Below are 15,762 nucleotides of genomic sequence, written 5' to 3' on the forward strand. Positions count from 1 at the left end.
TTTAATTACTGGCCAGGCATGGTGGCTCACGCCTGTGATCTCAGCACTTTGGGAGGCCGAGGCGGGCAGATCACCTGAGGTCAAGAGTTCGAGACCAGCCTGTCCAACATGTAGAAACCTCTTCTCTACTAAAAATACAAAATTAGCCAGGCGTGTTGGCACAAGCCTGCAATCCCAGCTACTCGGGAGGCTGAGGCGGGAGAATGGCTTGAACCCGGGAGGCAGAGGGTGCGGTGAGCAGAGGTCGTGCCATTGCACTCCAGACTGGGCAACAAGAGTGAAACCCTGTCTCAAAAAATAAAATATATATATACACACACACATATATATATAAATATATACACACACACACATATATACACACATATATATACACACACATATTTTAATTACCTTCAATGACCTCCTTAGACAGGCCAGCTTGAACTATTCGGGATCTTTTCCTTTCCTTTTACCCTATATCCCCAAACCACACCAGCTTCCTGAACATTCTCTGAAGAATTCCAGCAATAATACTCAAAATTCCCATCAATAGAATATGATTTCTAGTTTTAAGGGATTTCTTAAGTGTTCTGGTTTCAACCTTTTACACTTAAAATTCCACTAGAAAGGATACATCATTCAGACCTTAAATAGTACAAAGACTGCACTTCCAAAATACCAGTAAAGGTTCTATAATACCGAAGCTACTTCTACATCCCAATTCTTACCAATAACTATTTTACTGATCTAAGACATATTCTCTGCAATGCCATTCCTAATCCTTTTTTTTTTTTTTTTTGAGACGGAGTCTCGCTCTGTCGCCCAGGCTGGAGTGCAGTGGCCGGATCTCAGCTCACTGCAAGCTCCGCCTCCCGGGTTCGCGCCATTCTCCTGCCTCAGCCTCCCGAGTAGCTGGGACTACAGGCGCCCGCCACCTCGCCCGGCTAGCTTTTGTATTTTTTTTAGTAGAGACGGGGTTTCACCGTGTTAGCCAGGATGGTCTCGATCTCCTGACCTCATGATCCACCCGTCTCGGCCTCCCACAGTGCTGGGATTACAGGCTTGAGCCACCGCGCCCGGCCCCTAATCCTTATTTGTGGAAGTGATGCTGCATCATGACTCATAGTGGGAAAAACATACACAACTGCAGGGGTTTTCTCAGCTATTCATAGTAGATATTTACCATGTTTATGAGGAATGGGGAGGAAGGAGAGAGAAAAGACCTGAACTACAAGTATTTACTACCTTTTAATTGTGCTTGGGTTCTGGAAAATGGCATTTGTTTTTTGACTATCTTCATCTTAATAACCTCTGCCATCACAAACTTACCGGATTTTTTAAATAAACTACACATAGGTACACACACATCTAAAGAGAGGAACAGGCTAACAATGAAGGTTTAATCATTTAATATATCTTTCTCCTGTTGTATTTCAGAACTAATTTTCCTTCCTAATTTATTATGTTCTTTGCAGCAGTAAGTAATCAGTTTTTCACTGGGTAATATGATATTTAATAATTACTTATTTCAAAGAAATTGATTGAGATTTCACCTGGAGTTTGTTACAAAATTTAACTCAATGCTTAAAAATACAAATTCTTCTCTTAGCCAATAAATCTTTAAAATGTAATGAATACAACTGATGTGAACTTCATCTTCTATTTCCACCTAGTCTGATACCCTAAATTAATAACAAAAATAATGAGTGAAATTTGGGGCAGGATGTGAAGGGGCTTGATAATCTATCAATTGGATAAATAATCACATTGCTAGGTTAGTTTAAGTGGTAAACATAAAACTATAGAAAGTCAGTCTTGGCCGGTGCTGTAGCTCATGACCATAATCCCAGCACTTTGGGAGGCCAAGGTGGGCAAAGATCAGGAGTTCGAGACCAGCCTGGCCAACATGGTGAAAACCCGTCTTTACTTAAAAAAAGAAAAAAGTCAGTCTTCAGGGAATAAACACACAAATTAAACACTCAATTTTAACCAAGACCTTTTACATTCTATATTGTTTCTCCTTGTCATATATTCTATCATGAAGGCACTCAACTTTGTTCATTTCTCTTTAGCTATTTCTCTTTAGAAAATATCACCAAGTCAAAGACTTCTCTGGCTATGACCCTAGTATAGACTAAGAATCCCTTATCTAAAATATTTGGGATGAGAAATGTTCAGACTTTTTTTTTTCCCCCAGGTTTTGGAATATTTGCTAATACTAATAGTTAAGCATCCCAAATCCAAAAATCTGAAGTCTGAAACGCTCCTATGAGCATATCCTTCGAGCATTATGTTGGCACTCAAAAAGTTTCAGATTTTAGGACATTTTGGATTTGGAATTTGGGAAGTTCAAACTGTATTATAAAATATAAAGTTTTTGTGGGCCAGGTGCAGTGGCTCACACCTGTAATTTCAGTACTTTGGGAGGCCGAGGCGGGCAGATCACCTGAGGTTGGGAGTTCGAGACCAGCCTGACCAACATGGAGAAACCCCGTCTCTACTAAAAATACAAAATTAGCTGGGCATGGTGGTGCATGCCTGTAATCCCACCTAGTCCAGAGGCTGAGGCAGGAGAATCTGGGAGGTGGAGGTTGTGGCGAGCCAAGATCGCGCCATTACACTCCAGCCTGGGCAACAACAGCCAAATTCCGTCTCAAAAAAAAAAAAAAAAAGCTTTTGTGTTCCCCTTCCTATTACCAATTGTGATACCCAATGCTTATTAGCATGTAAACGGTTGTTTTATTAGAAGATTCTACAATAAGGCATATAATGTTCAGATATCCTGAAATAAACATATTCTTTAAAGAAGAAAAAACGCGCAAAAATTCTTTCATAGTAATGCATTAAAATAAATCCATTTACTTTTCCTTTTCATTGACTACAAATTTATTTATTTGTAAAATAAATGGATTTGTATCCATTTATTTTTCCTTTTCGTTGACTACAAACATATCAAAATGGAGGCAAGTCAAAGTGTTTAAAACATATGGAGTATAAAAATTAGTCATTTAAATCATGGATCTCCATTCAGATGCCACAAATTCAGATTACATGGAGATCAAGGGCTCAGTTTGTACTGATCACTGCATATAGCATACATTATTCCTCAGGTACCTCCTAGTGAGTAGTATGCTCAGCTTCTAAGCACTGAGAACAAGTACAGCTTGGATGGCTACAGATGGAAGCTACTGATAAATTAAATTTGGCCTAAAGCTGCCTGGGTACATATTTTAAGTTTGGCCTAAAGGTTTCTCTCTATATACTGAACTGTAAGATAACTTGATGTGTAAACTGTAACCTACTACTGTAACAGTAACCAAGTTTCGGCCAACCACAGTCAGCCAACTTTTCAAAGTAGGTTCAAATAAGGCAAATGCCAAGCTGTAACCAATCCAGCTGTTTATGTACTTCAGTTTTCTCTAAGGTCACTTTCCTTTTTCTGTCTCAAAACGTTATTGAAGCACAGGGAAGACCTGAGAGTTGCTCTGAAACTGCTCTGGTTCTGGGGGCTGCCTGATTCTTCAATCATTCTTTGCGCAATTAAACTCTGTTAAATCTAATTTGTCTAAAGTTTTTTTTTTTTTTTTTAACATAACCTATCTAAATTGTGATTACAACTAGTTTAAGGAGACTCTGATTTCCTTGAGTGCTTGCTCAATGAACAAATATAAGTAATGAATGCCAATTGATAGACACATACAATAATACAACGCCAAGAACTGAGTGCAAGAAACTATCACGAATTTAACCATAAACTGGCCAATATATCTCTCTGTTCACTAATTTGTTTTCATTGAAAAATGAGGACAGTGATACTCTATTAAGCAACATTTTAGGGGTATAGAAATTCTTCCCTTTAAAAATAGAGGCTAAAAACAGGAAAGGGGTTGGTTATTAAAATACTATCTTTAATGTCTTGGTTTGGCTAATTTAGTTACAAGACAGCTAGGGAGCAAGCACATGGTTAGGAAGGCAGCCTTATTGTGGCATAACTATCAGAGGTGTGTGAACCAGAGCAACTCCATCTTGAATAGGAGCTGGGTAAAATGAGGCTGAGACCTACTAGACTGCATTCCCAGATGGTTATTAAGGCATTCTAAGTCACAGAATAAGATAGGAGATTAGCACAAAGTAGAGGTCATAAAGACCTTGCTGATAAAACAGGCTAGCAGTAAAGAAGCTGGCTAAAACCCACCAAAACCAAGATGGCCACTAGAATGTCCTCTGGTTATCCTCACTGCTACACTCCCACCAGCACCATTACAGTTTACAAACGCCATGGAAATGTCGAGAAGCTATCCTACATGGTCTAAAAAGGAGAGACATGAATAATCCACCCCTTGTTTAGCATATCAAGAAATAACCATAAAAATGGGCAACAAGCAGCCCAGCAGCCCTCGGCGCTGCTCTGTCTATGGAGTAGCCATTCTTTTATTCTTCTACTTTCTTAATAAATTTGCTTTCACTAGATCCAAGAAGCCTCTCTTGGGGTCTGGATTGGGACCCCTGTCCTGTAACATAACCTATTTGGCAACATTTCAGCCCCCCATCTCATTTTCTCCCAAACAGCAACACTTTTTTCCCTACGTTCTAGAGGATCCCCTCCCCCTGACCAACCAACCCCCTCAGCCAACTCTCACATTACAGTAGACATGTAAAAGCAGAACTTCTCTGGTGACAAAGCTCTCTCAGCCTCCTGCTGCTGGAGTCCCACCCATCACCACTGCAGCCCAGACTCAACTTACATAAAATATGCTTTTTTTTTTTTTTTTTTTTTTGAGCTGGGGTCTTGCTCTGTTACCCAGGCCAGAGTGCAGTGGTGTGATCACAGCTCACTGCAGCCTTGACCGCCCAGGCTCAAGTGATCTTTCAGCCTCAGTGTCCTGCCTCAGCCTCCCCAGCAGCTAGGACTACAGGTGCACGTCAGCATGCCTGGCTAATTTTTAAAATTATTTGTAGAGATGAGGTCTCGCTATGTTGCCCAGGCTAGTCTCAAACTCCTAGAATCAAGTGATCTTCCTGCCTTAGCTTCTCAAAGTGCTGGGATTACAGGTGTGAGCGACTGTGCCTGCCTCCCTCCTCCACTTTTTTTTAAATCACTGGTTTAGTCAACTCTGAACCCACAGAGGTATTTGAGTAGAGGTGAGATGAGATGCAAGAGAGAGGAGAATTTACTTATTCAATGCAATGGAATATGAATACGTAAGGGGTACACTTGGGCCATCAGTGGGAACAAAAGTTGAGAGGCAATACATCTGGAGGAGTTAAACACCTGGATGTGAGGGCCAGAAGAGTGACTCTGTTCAATTAAAATATTTAATGAAAAGGAAAGTTTTTTAAGGAATAAAGCATCCTCGTGACATGAAACTCTCAGGCCAGACATCTCTAGAGTAATGCTGGTTCCAAAGCAGGTTATATTAGCTCTTTCCTCTTTCACTTGAAATATTTTTATGATAAAATCTACTTTCAATGAACATTTATCACACAGCAAGTAAGGTCTGGGCTACCTTCTCCCCATTTAGGGCAGTTCTGTTTTAGCCTGTTGTATTTATGGGACTCCTGGGTAAGTGTTTTATTAAATAATTTGACAGCTGAAAAGTTTGAAAACCACTGAACTAAGATACAGGATGTTTTAGTGCCTTGGTTTTGTGGGTATCTATCTATTCGGTAGAGAGCAAGGCTTCTCAACCAAGACACTCTTGACATGTTGAGCTGGATATTTCTTTATTGCGGTGGGCTGTCCTGTGAAGAACTGTGGGATGTTTAGCAGCATACCTGGTCTCTTTACACTATGTGTCAGTAGCACCCTTCCTGGGGACAAACTCCATCCTCAAGCCACCTCCTTATTTGAGAACCACTGAATGTAAAGAATTCACAGGTCCAGTTCCAACTCAGACCCCAATCTGTTTGAGGACTGTGCTGTTTTATACCAGCTTCTCTTTCCTTTTCTACTGCTATGGCAAGGTTAAACCTGGGCTAACGTTATAATGCTGGTGATTTTTTTTTAATAGGTAGAAAAGAAAAGAAGCAGGCTTGAGATTCTCACATAAATGGGGGTATTTGCCTACCACATTTCTAAATTAATAGGAGAAAAGTCTGCTTGGTTACCTGAAATAAAAGTCAAAAAAAGGTTTCTAACTACCAGCATAGGCATTTCAGGGCCTGAAAGCAAAATCTATTTGTCTTTCCACAGGTGTATGTATTAAAAAATAAGAGCAGGCTGGGCTGGGTGCAGTGGCTCATGCCTGTAATCCCAGCACTTTGGGAGGCCTGAGATGGGCGGATCACGAGGTCATGAGATCCAGACCATCCTGGCTAACACAGTGAAACCCTGTCTCTACTAAAAACACAAAAAAATTCAGCCAGGTGTGGTGGCAAGCGCTTGTAGTCCCAGCTACTCGGGAGGCTGAAGCAGGAGAAAGGTGTGAACCCAGGAAGCAGAGTTTGCAGCGAGCTGAGATCGTGCCACTGCACTCCAGCCTGGGCGACAGAGCAAGATTCCATCTCAAAAAATAAAAAAATAAAAAATAAAAAATAAAAGCAGGGTGGTCCTCAGCAGGATATGTGACACTCAACAGCAGACAATATCCATAAACAAGATAGGTGACATTTGTAAAAATTAATGAAGCATTAGGTCCAGGTGAAGAGGAGAAAAGGACTTTTTGAATTGAATAATACAATGCTGAGAAATCACTGAGAGAAAAGGAAAACAAGGTTTTGGAATCCAATCAATTTGCATTTGAATCTTACCTCCATCTGCTTTACTTTTGTCTTGGGTAAGAAGTATAATCCTTCTGAGCCCAGAATAAAGAAAAGAAATAATTTCATCTGGCCCTGCACTGCTTGAGGAAAGGGATAAAATCTTTTAAACATTTATATTTCTAGTACCTGGAAAAATGTATAAATATCTATAATGACTTTTAAATATAAAAATATCAAGATTCCTTCCTTAAGATGTATACAAATTATTTATTTTTAGATTTATTTTTTATAGGTATTACTGACTAGGATTGTTTTATATTTATAAGATCTCTTGTTTCTCCAATAATTCAGCTCCATATCGAGATTATTTACAGTGTTCATGAGTGACCTGGGATTGACCAGGAACGGTAACGAACAGTTTTCATTTATTTTGGGGGTCTTTTTCAAAAGTAAAAAACAAGGCACTTGAAAAATAAAACTTTATACAAAAAGATTTAGACTTTTTCTGAGCCCTAGTTCTTACATGTATGAATAATCTTAAAGTCTGAACCCTTTTATTCAGGTCTAACAATACTTACGCCATTCTGTGTCAAGGGAGATGTTGACAGCACATTGCAGCCCTCCTCCAGGGAGCAGTAGGTACTGGCCTTAAGAAATGGGTGGGGGGGATCCTGGTACAGATTGTGCTGACTTCTAATTAAGGGTGGCGGCTGGTCTTGGTACTTTTATCTTTAGGAGCTTATCACTTTATTTCTATAAAGACCTAAAGCTTTGAGTAGTCAGAGATATTTATCTCATTACGTCAAAGGACAGTACCAGTGTCACACTGTTTATATATTGCTGATAAGTGAGATGCTTTTTATCCCCTCGTCTTTCATAGCCATCATCCTATCCTCCTCCAGTACATACATAATTTTCAATTCATCTCTCTTCCAACTTAAGTTAGGACATCTATTCTTTTCTAAAAAGACTCTGGAGGTGGTCCAGGATTGTATTCAGTAACTGAGAGAAAATTCCATAAAGAACATGTTTATAAAAATACTGCAGCATGTCACCTTACTGAAAAAAGAAAAAGAGAAACATGAAATATTCTGTCGGCTACAAATGCAGTATAATTTTTGTTTCACATGGTTGAAACAGGTAAGTTTGAAGAGTTTAGATGTCAAACTCTTGGCATCGGATCCCATGAACAAATGGAAATTTGCTAATTAACGTGTGGTTTTTGGTGATTCACAAGATAAATAAATGGGAGAATAAGTTTTAATTTTCCCAATAGCCAGGATATTATTACTTCTAAAAGAAATGTCACTTACAAAAAGCCCCACCATACCCTATATTTTATGTTGTGCAGAACTTTTCTTTATCTACATCATTTAGTTACATAATTTGTGGCAACAGACACATGAAACAATATTCAACATTTTAACTGATGGAAATACTCAGCATGCCAGAAAAATAAATCTTTATACAAAAGATATATCCAAGGCCAGACATGGTGGCTCATGCCTGTAACTCCAGCACTTTGGGAAGCTGAGGCGGGAGGATCACGAGGTCAGGAGTTTGAGATCCGCCTGGCCAACATAGTGAAACTGTCTCTACTAAAAATACAAAAATTAGCCGGGCACAGTGGCACGTGCATGCCTGTAGTCCCAGCTACTCTGGAGGCTGAGGCAGAAGAATCGCTTGAACCCAGGAGGCGGAGGCTGCAGTAAGCTGAGACCACACCATTGCATTCCAGCCTGGGCAACAGAGTAAGACTCTGTCTCAAAAAAACAAAAACAAAGACAAAGACAAAAGATATACCCAGGCCGGGTGCGGTGGCTCAAGCCTGTAATCCCAGCACTTTGGGAGGCTGAGACGGGCGGATCATGAGGTCAGGAGATCGAGACCATCCTGGCGAACACGGTGAAACCCCATCTCTACTAAAAAATACAAAAAACTAGCCGGGCGAGGTGGCGGGCACCTGTAGTCCCAGCTACTCGGGAGGCTGAGGCAGGAGAATGGCGTAAACCCGGGAGGCGGAGCTTGCAGTGAGCTGAGATCCGGCCACTGCACTCCAGCCTGGGTGACAGAGTGAGACTCTGTCTCAAAAAAAAAAAAAAAAGATATATCCAGTAAAATCCTAACAAATGACAAATTTAATTCATAAGTGATTAGCTTGAACACAACATTAAACATTTTAAGACAAGTAATGCTACCATCAGCATCAGCAATGGATTCAAATCCCTTACGATGTTGGCCAAGTCTTAATACACAGAGAAAGTAAAGTGAATGAATATAAGTGAGTTTTACTTTCTATAACACTCTCAATCCTGGATTGGAGTTTGAAAGCTAGAATTTCCAATATGTCTAATGTGCCATGTGTTCAGGACCATCTGGAATACATGATGTTCTAGGCCAGGCAAGTAACGTCCTAAGTAATATGTTCAGACTGATGGGATTCAGAACATACTACCCCAAAATATGGTGCCTTGGCATATTTAGTATTTTGAGCTGAAGAAATGTGACAAATAGCAAATGTAGGAAGGACTCTGATCCGCCCCTGAAGTAGGCCATAAGACCCTAATACAAGAGGTGCGCTTCCTATACCTAGAGGAAAGGACCATGCTTATCTCTAAAAATGGAGGAACAGTAAGAGGAATCTGAATGAACAAGCCCTTCTGTTTAGTTTACTACGCTTAGCTCATACCCCTTTGTTTTTGTTCCCTATCACATTTTCCCCATGATTTTCCACTCCTCATCAAACCTAGCATAAAAACACACAGGTTTACCCATTTCTTTGGGTCTTTGTTTTCTTATGAAGGCTTTGGTGTCACAAAAAGCTTACATTAAATAAATCTGTATATTTTTCTCTTGTTAATCTGGTTTTTGTTACAAAGCCAAGGGTGAGAACTTAGACTGGTAGAAGGAAAGGACCTTTTTCCTCCTCTACAAGATCTTGTTTTAATGTTGTGAGACAAAAACAAAATACATACGTTCAGAAGTTCTCCAGCAAACTATAGCATCTGGAAAATTTACAATAACTGATGTGATCTTTTACACACTGACACATTCAAAATGAAGATAAACATATAGGATTTAGCACATATTAAACGTAAGGGATTTAAATACTGATGATGGATAAGGCAGGAATGTTCATTTCCTTTGTTACACAGCGTTAATCTATTAAAATGCTATGACTACATAAATGTTTATTGCCTACACTTCAAATTCTTTTAGGAAACAACACTATAAAGAGAAAATGGAGATGGATGATGAAATCTTAAAATACCATTATAGGAATAAAAACTTGTTGAAAATATTCAGAAAGCTACAAATCTTGTATGAGGCCTATTAACTAAAACTACATGATTTATTTTGCAATCAACATCTAATTACTCTAGCAGAGAACACAATTAATTCATTCATGGAAGTCTAAAATTGGGTAATGCAAATAGTTGCCAAATTTCCTTACTGCTAATTTGGGCCACTAAGCATAAAACTCATCAGACTTGTTTAAAAGTGTTTTCTTTTGGGAGGAAATGCTAGAGAACAGGAAGAAAAGACTAAAAGGAGCAAGAAGCTGGTAAAACTATTTAAAAGAGGGGGGTTGCTCACGCCTGTAATCCCAGCACTTTCGGAGGCTGAGGTGGGTGGATCACTTGAGGTCAGGAGTTCGAGACCGGCCTGGCCAGCACGGTGAAATCTTGTCTCTATCAAAAAACAAAAATTAGCCGGGCATGGTGGCATGTACCTGTAGTCCCAGCTACTCAGGAGGCTGAGGTAGGAGAATTGCTTGAACCTGGGAGGCGGAGGTTGCAGTGATCTAAGATTATGTCACTGCACTCCAGCCTAGGTGACAGTGAGACCCTATCTCAAAATAAATAAATAAATAAATAAATAAATAAATAAATAAATAAAAAAAAGGGGGGTCAACTATATCTGTAATAAATACTAGACTGCTCCAAAACAGGGTACAGAAAAAAAATCTTAAAAGCTTAAGTTAGTTTATCCTTCCTTAACACTTTTGCCTTTCAGTGTTTAAATATTTTGAAATAAACAAATTATTTTATATCTTGAGTTTTAGATTTGCAAAAGGCTGATGTAATTTTTTAGTAGATATGAACAAAGGTCATATTATATCTATTATTTAGACTGATTTTCTAAATTGTAAGCAAAGTTTTTTCCCATAAAGGAAGGAGGAATGCATTCAAAGAAGATGAAACTATTGAACAGTCAGAAAAATACGGCAACAGCAAACATAATCCAAATAGCTACTATGCACATTACCAAATTAAATCTTATAATGTAAAAGGAACAATACTAATTTTTATTTAAGATAATCACTTTGCTCTTTCATGCAGCAATTACTCTCCAATATTGTCCTTGTCAGGGAGCTGTAGAGGATGTACGGAAGGCTGAATTACACAAGAGTTAAGGCCGGGCGTGGTGGCTCACGCCTATAATCCCAGCACTTTGGGAGGCCTAGGCGGGTGGATCACCTGAGGTCAGGAGTTTGAGGCCAGCCTGGCCAACATGGCGAAATCCCCGCCTCTACTAAAAATACAAAAAAATTAGCCAGGCGTGGTGGCGGGCGCCTGTAATGCCAGCTACTCATGAGGCTGAGGCAGTGGAATCGCTTAAACCCGGGAGGCGGAGGTTGCAGTGAGCTGAAATTACACCAGTGCACTCCAGCCTGGGTGACAAGAGCAAAACTCCATCTCAAAAAAGAAAAAGAAGGAGAAAAAATAAAGGAGTTAGGGATGGAAAGATCAGAAACAAAATCTACTATCTTTTCATTTAGACCTCTGTCTTTTCATTTAGACCTCTATTCCCAAAGAAATAATATTAGAAGTTATCAATCTAGTGATTCACTTATAATATTTAACCTCGGCCATTTCTGTAATCTTCATGAGTTGAATTAAAAGGTCTAAAGGTCTGATCTGTTTTAAGAACTGATAATCTGTGGTGCATAGTATTACCTTATCAGTGGGAGACAGAATTGTAGAAAACAAATACTCTCTTCTCAGCCCTAACCCACCTTTCATGAATAAAGTTCTATAAAAATGATGCATATTTATGAAAGAATGGGGCAGGAAATGAATTTACTTTTTAAATCTGTCTGCCTTCACAAACCAAGATTCTGCACACAAGATGAAATTCTACAGGGGAGAATGGAATTTTTTCTGTATTTACTTTAACATTTGGACACAATTTTCAAAATCAGGAAATGAAACAATAAACTATGATACACATACTACGAAGTAAGGTAATGAAGAATCTTAACTCACCATTTTTTAGGTTTTGTTAATGGTTTGTATTTGCTGTATTTTACACGCCACTCAAGAACTTCTTTACAGCGCTGACATACTCCATCATGAAGTTTTGCATTAATTTTCTTAAAAACAAACAGAAAGACAAATTGAGAATTTCACGTGTGAGCCAGCATTGTAAATCCCACAAGAGTATATGAGATGTTAAGTTTTAAAATATAACTGAACCTTAATCTGCATAACAATTTATGATATGTATTTTTATGTATATTACTCAATTTGTTATTTTTTTTTTTACAAAGGCAATGGTTCTTTTTTTTTTTTTTTGAGACAATCTCACTCTGTCGCTCAGGCTGAAATGCAGTGGCACAATTTTGGCTCACTGCAACCTCCACCTCCCAGGGCTCAAGCGATTCTCCTGCCTCAGCCTCCTGAGTAGCTAGGATTACAGGCACGCGCCACCATGCCCAGCTAATTTTTTTGTATTTTGGTAGAGACAGGCTTTCACCATGTTGCTCAGGGTGGTTTTGAACTCCTGAGCTCAAATGATACACCTGCCTCGGCCTCACAAAGTGCTCGGATTACAGGCATGAGTCACTGGGCCCGGCCCTCATCTAGAAAATTTTTAACTTTCCCATTGATTCTGATGTATACATGTGTCAAAACTCAAACTGCACAGTTAAGATATGTGTATTACATAGTATGTAAGTTATATTTCAATACAAACATAATAATAAAAAAGAAAAGCTTGCTCATATTTGAAGACTATCATTTCAACAATTCAAATCCTCCCGGTGAGTTGGAATTAAACTGAGAGATTGGGCTGTCCTGAATTGACAGTTTGTTGAAGAGAACAGAGACTGAAATTTGAGGAAGGGGTGCCAGGGAGAAGCAGCTGGAAGCAAAAAGGCATTTCATTTTTCAATTTTATCCTTTTGAATTCTCATGTTAAAAAGTTATAGAAAAGCTCCCCCTACTAACTTGGTTTCTTCAAACTTAAAAAATAGGTATTCGTATGTGAATATCTGTGGTAGAGAAAGGGCTTTATAAGTTAAAGTTTTTTATTATAATTTTCTTTTCAAAATGTGTTGGGAAAGAAGGAAGACAGGAAAAATTTAAATGTGTCATGTATCTTCTCTAATAGTTTTATAGTTTTGTAACATACTCATTTGATTCAGGACACAGACTATGTATTTTCACTGAGTACTCAGAATTCTCTAGTTTGCTTTGGCTGTGGAAGCTTGGTCTTTGCCTATTGTTGGAATAATGAACAGAAGACATTTAAAATTTTCTTTGCTTCTTTTGTTTTCTTTTTAAATTTCTCAGGGGGAGAAAGAAATACATCACAAGTATGCAGAGTCTTTGGGAGGCTATTAGATATTAAGTTAAAAGCACAATGTTTAGATCAGATGATCTGAAAGAAACAATTTTTGAATAGCGCTTGATATGCTTGAAAGTTCTAAACAAGATGATAAAATATTTGATAAAACATTTATTCAACGAGAAAATATTTCAGGAATATTGTGAAAAACCATAAATTAAGCTGTGAATAGATTTCATTTTATTTTTCTCTTTCTTCAAGGAATCTTCACCATCAGGAAGTGTGAATATATTGTTTAACTTTGTCATGAGAAATACATTCTGTTACTTAAGAATTGTGTATGGGTGCATTCTTTCCTTCTGGACATAGATGGAGAGTCCCAGTTCCGCATGCTACTATATTCCGTCCTTACTCTGGGCCCCTAACTGTTGCCAGAAGGAAGGGAATCTGTACCTACACACCAAACTCTTCATCCTCTCAACCTTTGTACTTACTAATAGTTATCATGGACAAAGCTAGCTAAGAAACGCAGAATCAAAGTTCACATGCATCATTTGTCTACTCTGTTGTCTAGAACATCTTACTAAGCATTACTTATATTTCCTTAAGTGATTGACTTTGAACGATGACTTCAATATGAATGTGATATTATACTTTCTAATTGGAATATTCTTAGAACACAGAACATTTCATTACCTGCAATTTTATTACATATAACACATTCTGCTTGTTAACTAGGAAGCATTCTTTGGTTCCTTGTTTGTTTCTGTATCCAATTTCTGACCAGTTCATCTTGATTTACAAAGCTGTGCACAGTTTGGAAACTGGTTTCTTTAGGGTGGATCAACAGTAGAACAAAACAAGTCTTTGTGGGAACTTGTCCTGTGAGTGATGTGTGAAGCAGTATAAACAGATATGCTGTGCAGGGTTCACATGACTAACAGGCACTACTATCAAATTAAACTTGATTTTTATGTGTTAATAAATTAATGAGAGTAAGAAAGAGAAACAATAGTATTTTTCACTTAAAAATAGGCACAGAAGAAAGAAAAGTGTATACCTGTTTTACCACACTTTGCCAAAATAGAAGTGAATTCCAGAGATGAGAGCAAAGAAAGTTAATCCTAGTTTTAGGAATCCTTCTGCCTGGGGGAAAGGAAATGACAATCTTACCTTATTCACCTTTATATTTACAATTAACCCTATTTTGGCAATTACTTTTAGTATATTCCTCATGGTAGAAGATCATAGGTAATTAAGGTTAAAATTGAAGTCTGTCCAAATATAAAATGAAACGTTTTATAAATACAAAAGCTTATAAAGGTCATTTAGTTTGTTCAACAAGCTACTTTCCAGATTTTTGAAGAAAAAACAAATCTTCAGTGGAACAGTCCACTGAACTTAGGAAACAGTGAAAGAAGAAACCCTTACTTATCAAATGAATACTTTTCAAAGTTAGAATAAACTTAAGGAACATCAAAAAGCATGCCTACTTAATATATACATAATGTCTTAAAAACGTGTTAGCCATCATTCCTACAACTTTTTTTTTTTTTTTTTGAGACAGAGTCTTGCTCTGTTGCCCAGACTGGTGTGCAGTGAGGCGATCTCAGCTCACTGCAACCTCCGCCTCCTGGGTTCAAGCAATCCTCTTGTCTCAGCCTCCTGAGTAGCTGGGATTACAGGCGTGCACCAGCATGCCAGCTAATTTTTGCATTTTTAGTAGAGATGGGGTTTTGCCCTTTAGCCAGGCTGGTCTCAAACTTCTGGCCTCAACTGATCCGCTTGCCTTGGCCTCCCAAAGTGCTGGGATTATAGGCGTGAGCCACTGCACCTGGCCCATACAACATATATTTTAGAGTAAGCGTTGTTATTGCTGCTTTCAGCATTCTATTTGTTGTCAAACAATACATCTTTAACACAGTAATGCCATACAGAAATTGGGTGAGAAAGGGCCGGGTGCGCTGGCTCACACGTGTCATCCCAGCACTTTGGGAGGCCAAGGCAGGCAGATCACTTGAGGTCGGGAGTTCAAGAGCAACCTGACCAACATGGAGAAACCCTGTCTCTACTAAAAATACAAAATTAGCAGGGGTGGTGGCGCATGCCTGTAATCCCATCTACTTGGGAGGCTGAGGCAGGAGAATCTTTTGAACCTGGGATTTGGAGGTTGCAGTGAACTGAGATCGTGCCATTGCACTGCAGCCTGGGCAATAAGAGTGAAACTCCATCTCAAAAAAAAAAAAAAAAAAAAAAAGAAAAAAAAAGAAGCTGGGCGAGAAAGGAATTCAACTCCTAAGAAGGTAGCAGGAGCAAATTGCAAATATTATATCTGTACCAATATGCTGATGCTGAAAAATATTTTATAAAATATAAAGTATCATTTAACAGAAGGAAGATACTATGGTAGGTGAAAAGAAATTTGAATACCATTCAAAAGCAACTAAAATAATTTTCCTTAGGATTTTTTTTTGTACATAATTATTTCGGAATTTCCAAAGGTAA

The 15,762-nt window shown here is 38.5% G+C and overlaps 1 protein-coding gene across 4 annotated transcripts in view; it reads right to left on the reverse strand.

Annotated features, from left to right (window-relative positions):
* Positions 1–15,762, reverse strand: part of CUNH9orf85 (chromosome unknown C9orf85 homolog) — a 61,007-nt gene that overhangs the window by 17,230 nt on the left and 28,015 nt on the right. For 3 of the 4 annotated variants that reach the window (XM_033237107.1, XM_033237106.1, XM_033237105.1), the window contains exon 2: positions 11,955–12,061. In XM_033237107.1, the coding sequence (XP_033092998.1) occupies positions 11,955–12,061 (107 nt within the window). Of the gene's footprint in view, positions 1–8,783; positions 10,377–11,954; positions 12,062–15,762 lie in introns of those variants that run through there. The other variant, XM_033237108.1, reaches the window with a different exon arrangement.

The sequence above is a fragment of the Trachypithecus francoisi genome, unplaced genomic scaffold (genome assembly GCF_009764315.1).
Source record: "Trachypithecus francoisi isolate TF-2019V2 unplaced genomic scaffold, Tfra_2.0 Lachesis_group16, whole genome shotgun sequence".
Lineage (NCBI taxonomy): Eukaryota > Metazoa > Chordata > Mammalia > Primates > Cercopithecidae > Trachypithecus > Trachypithecus francoisi.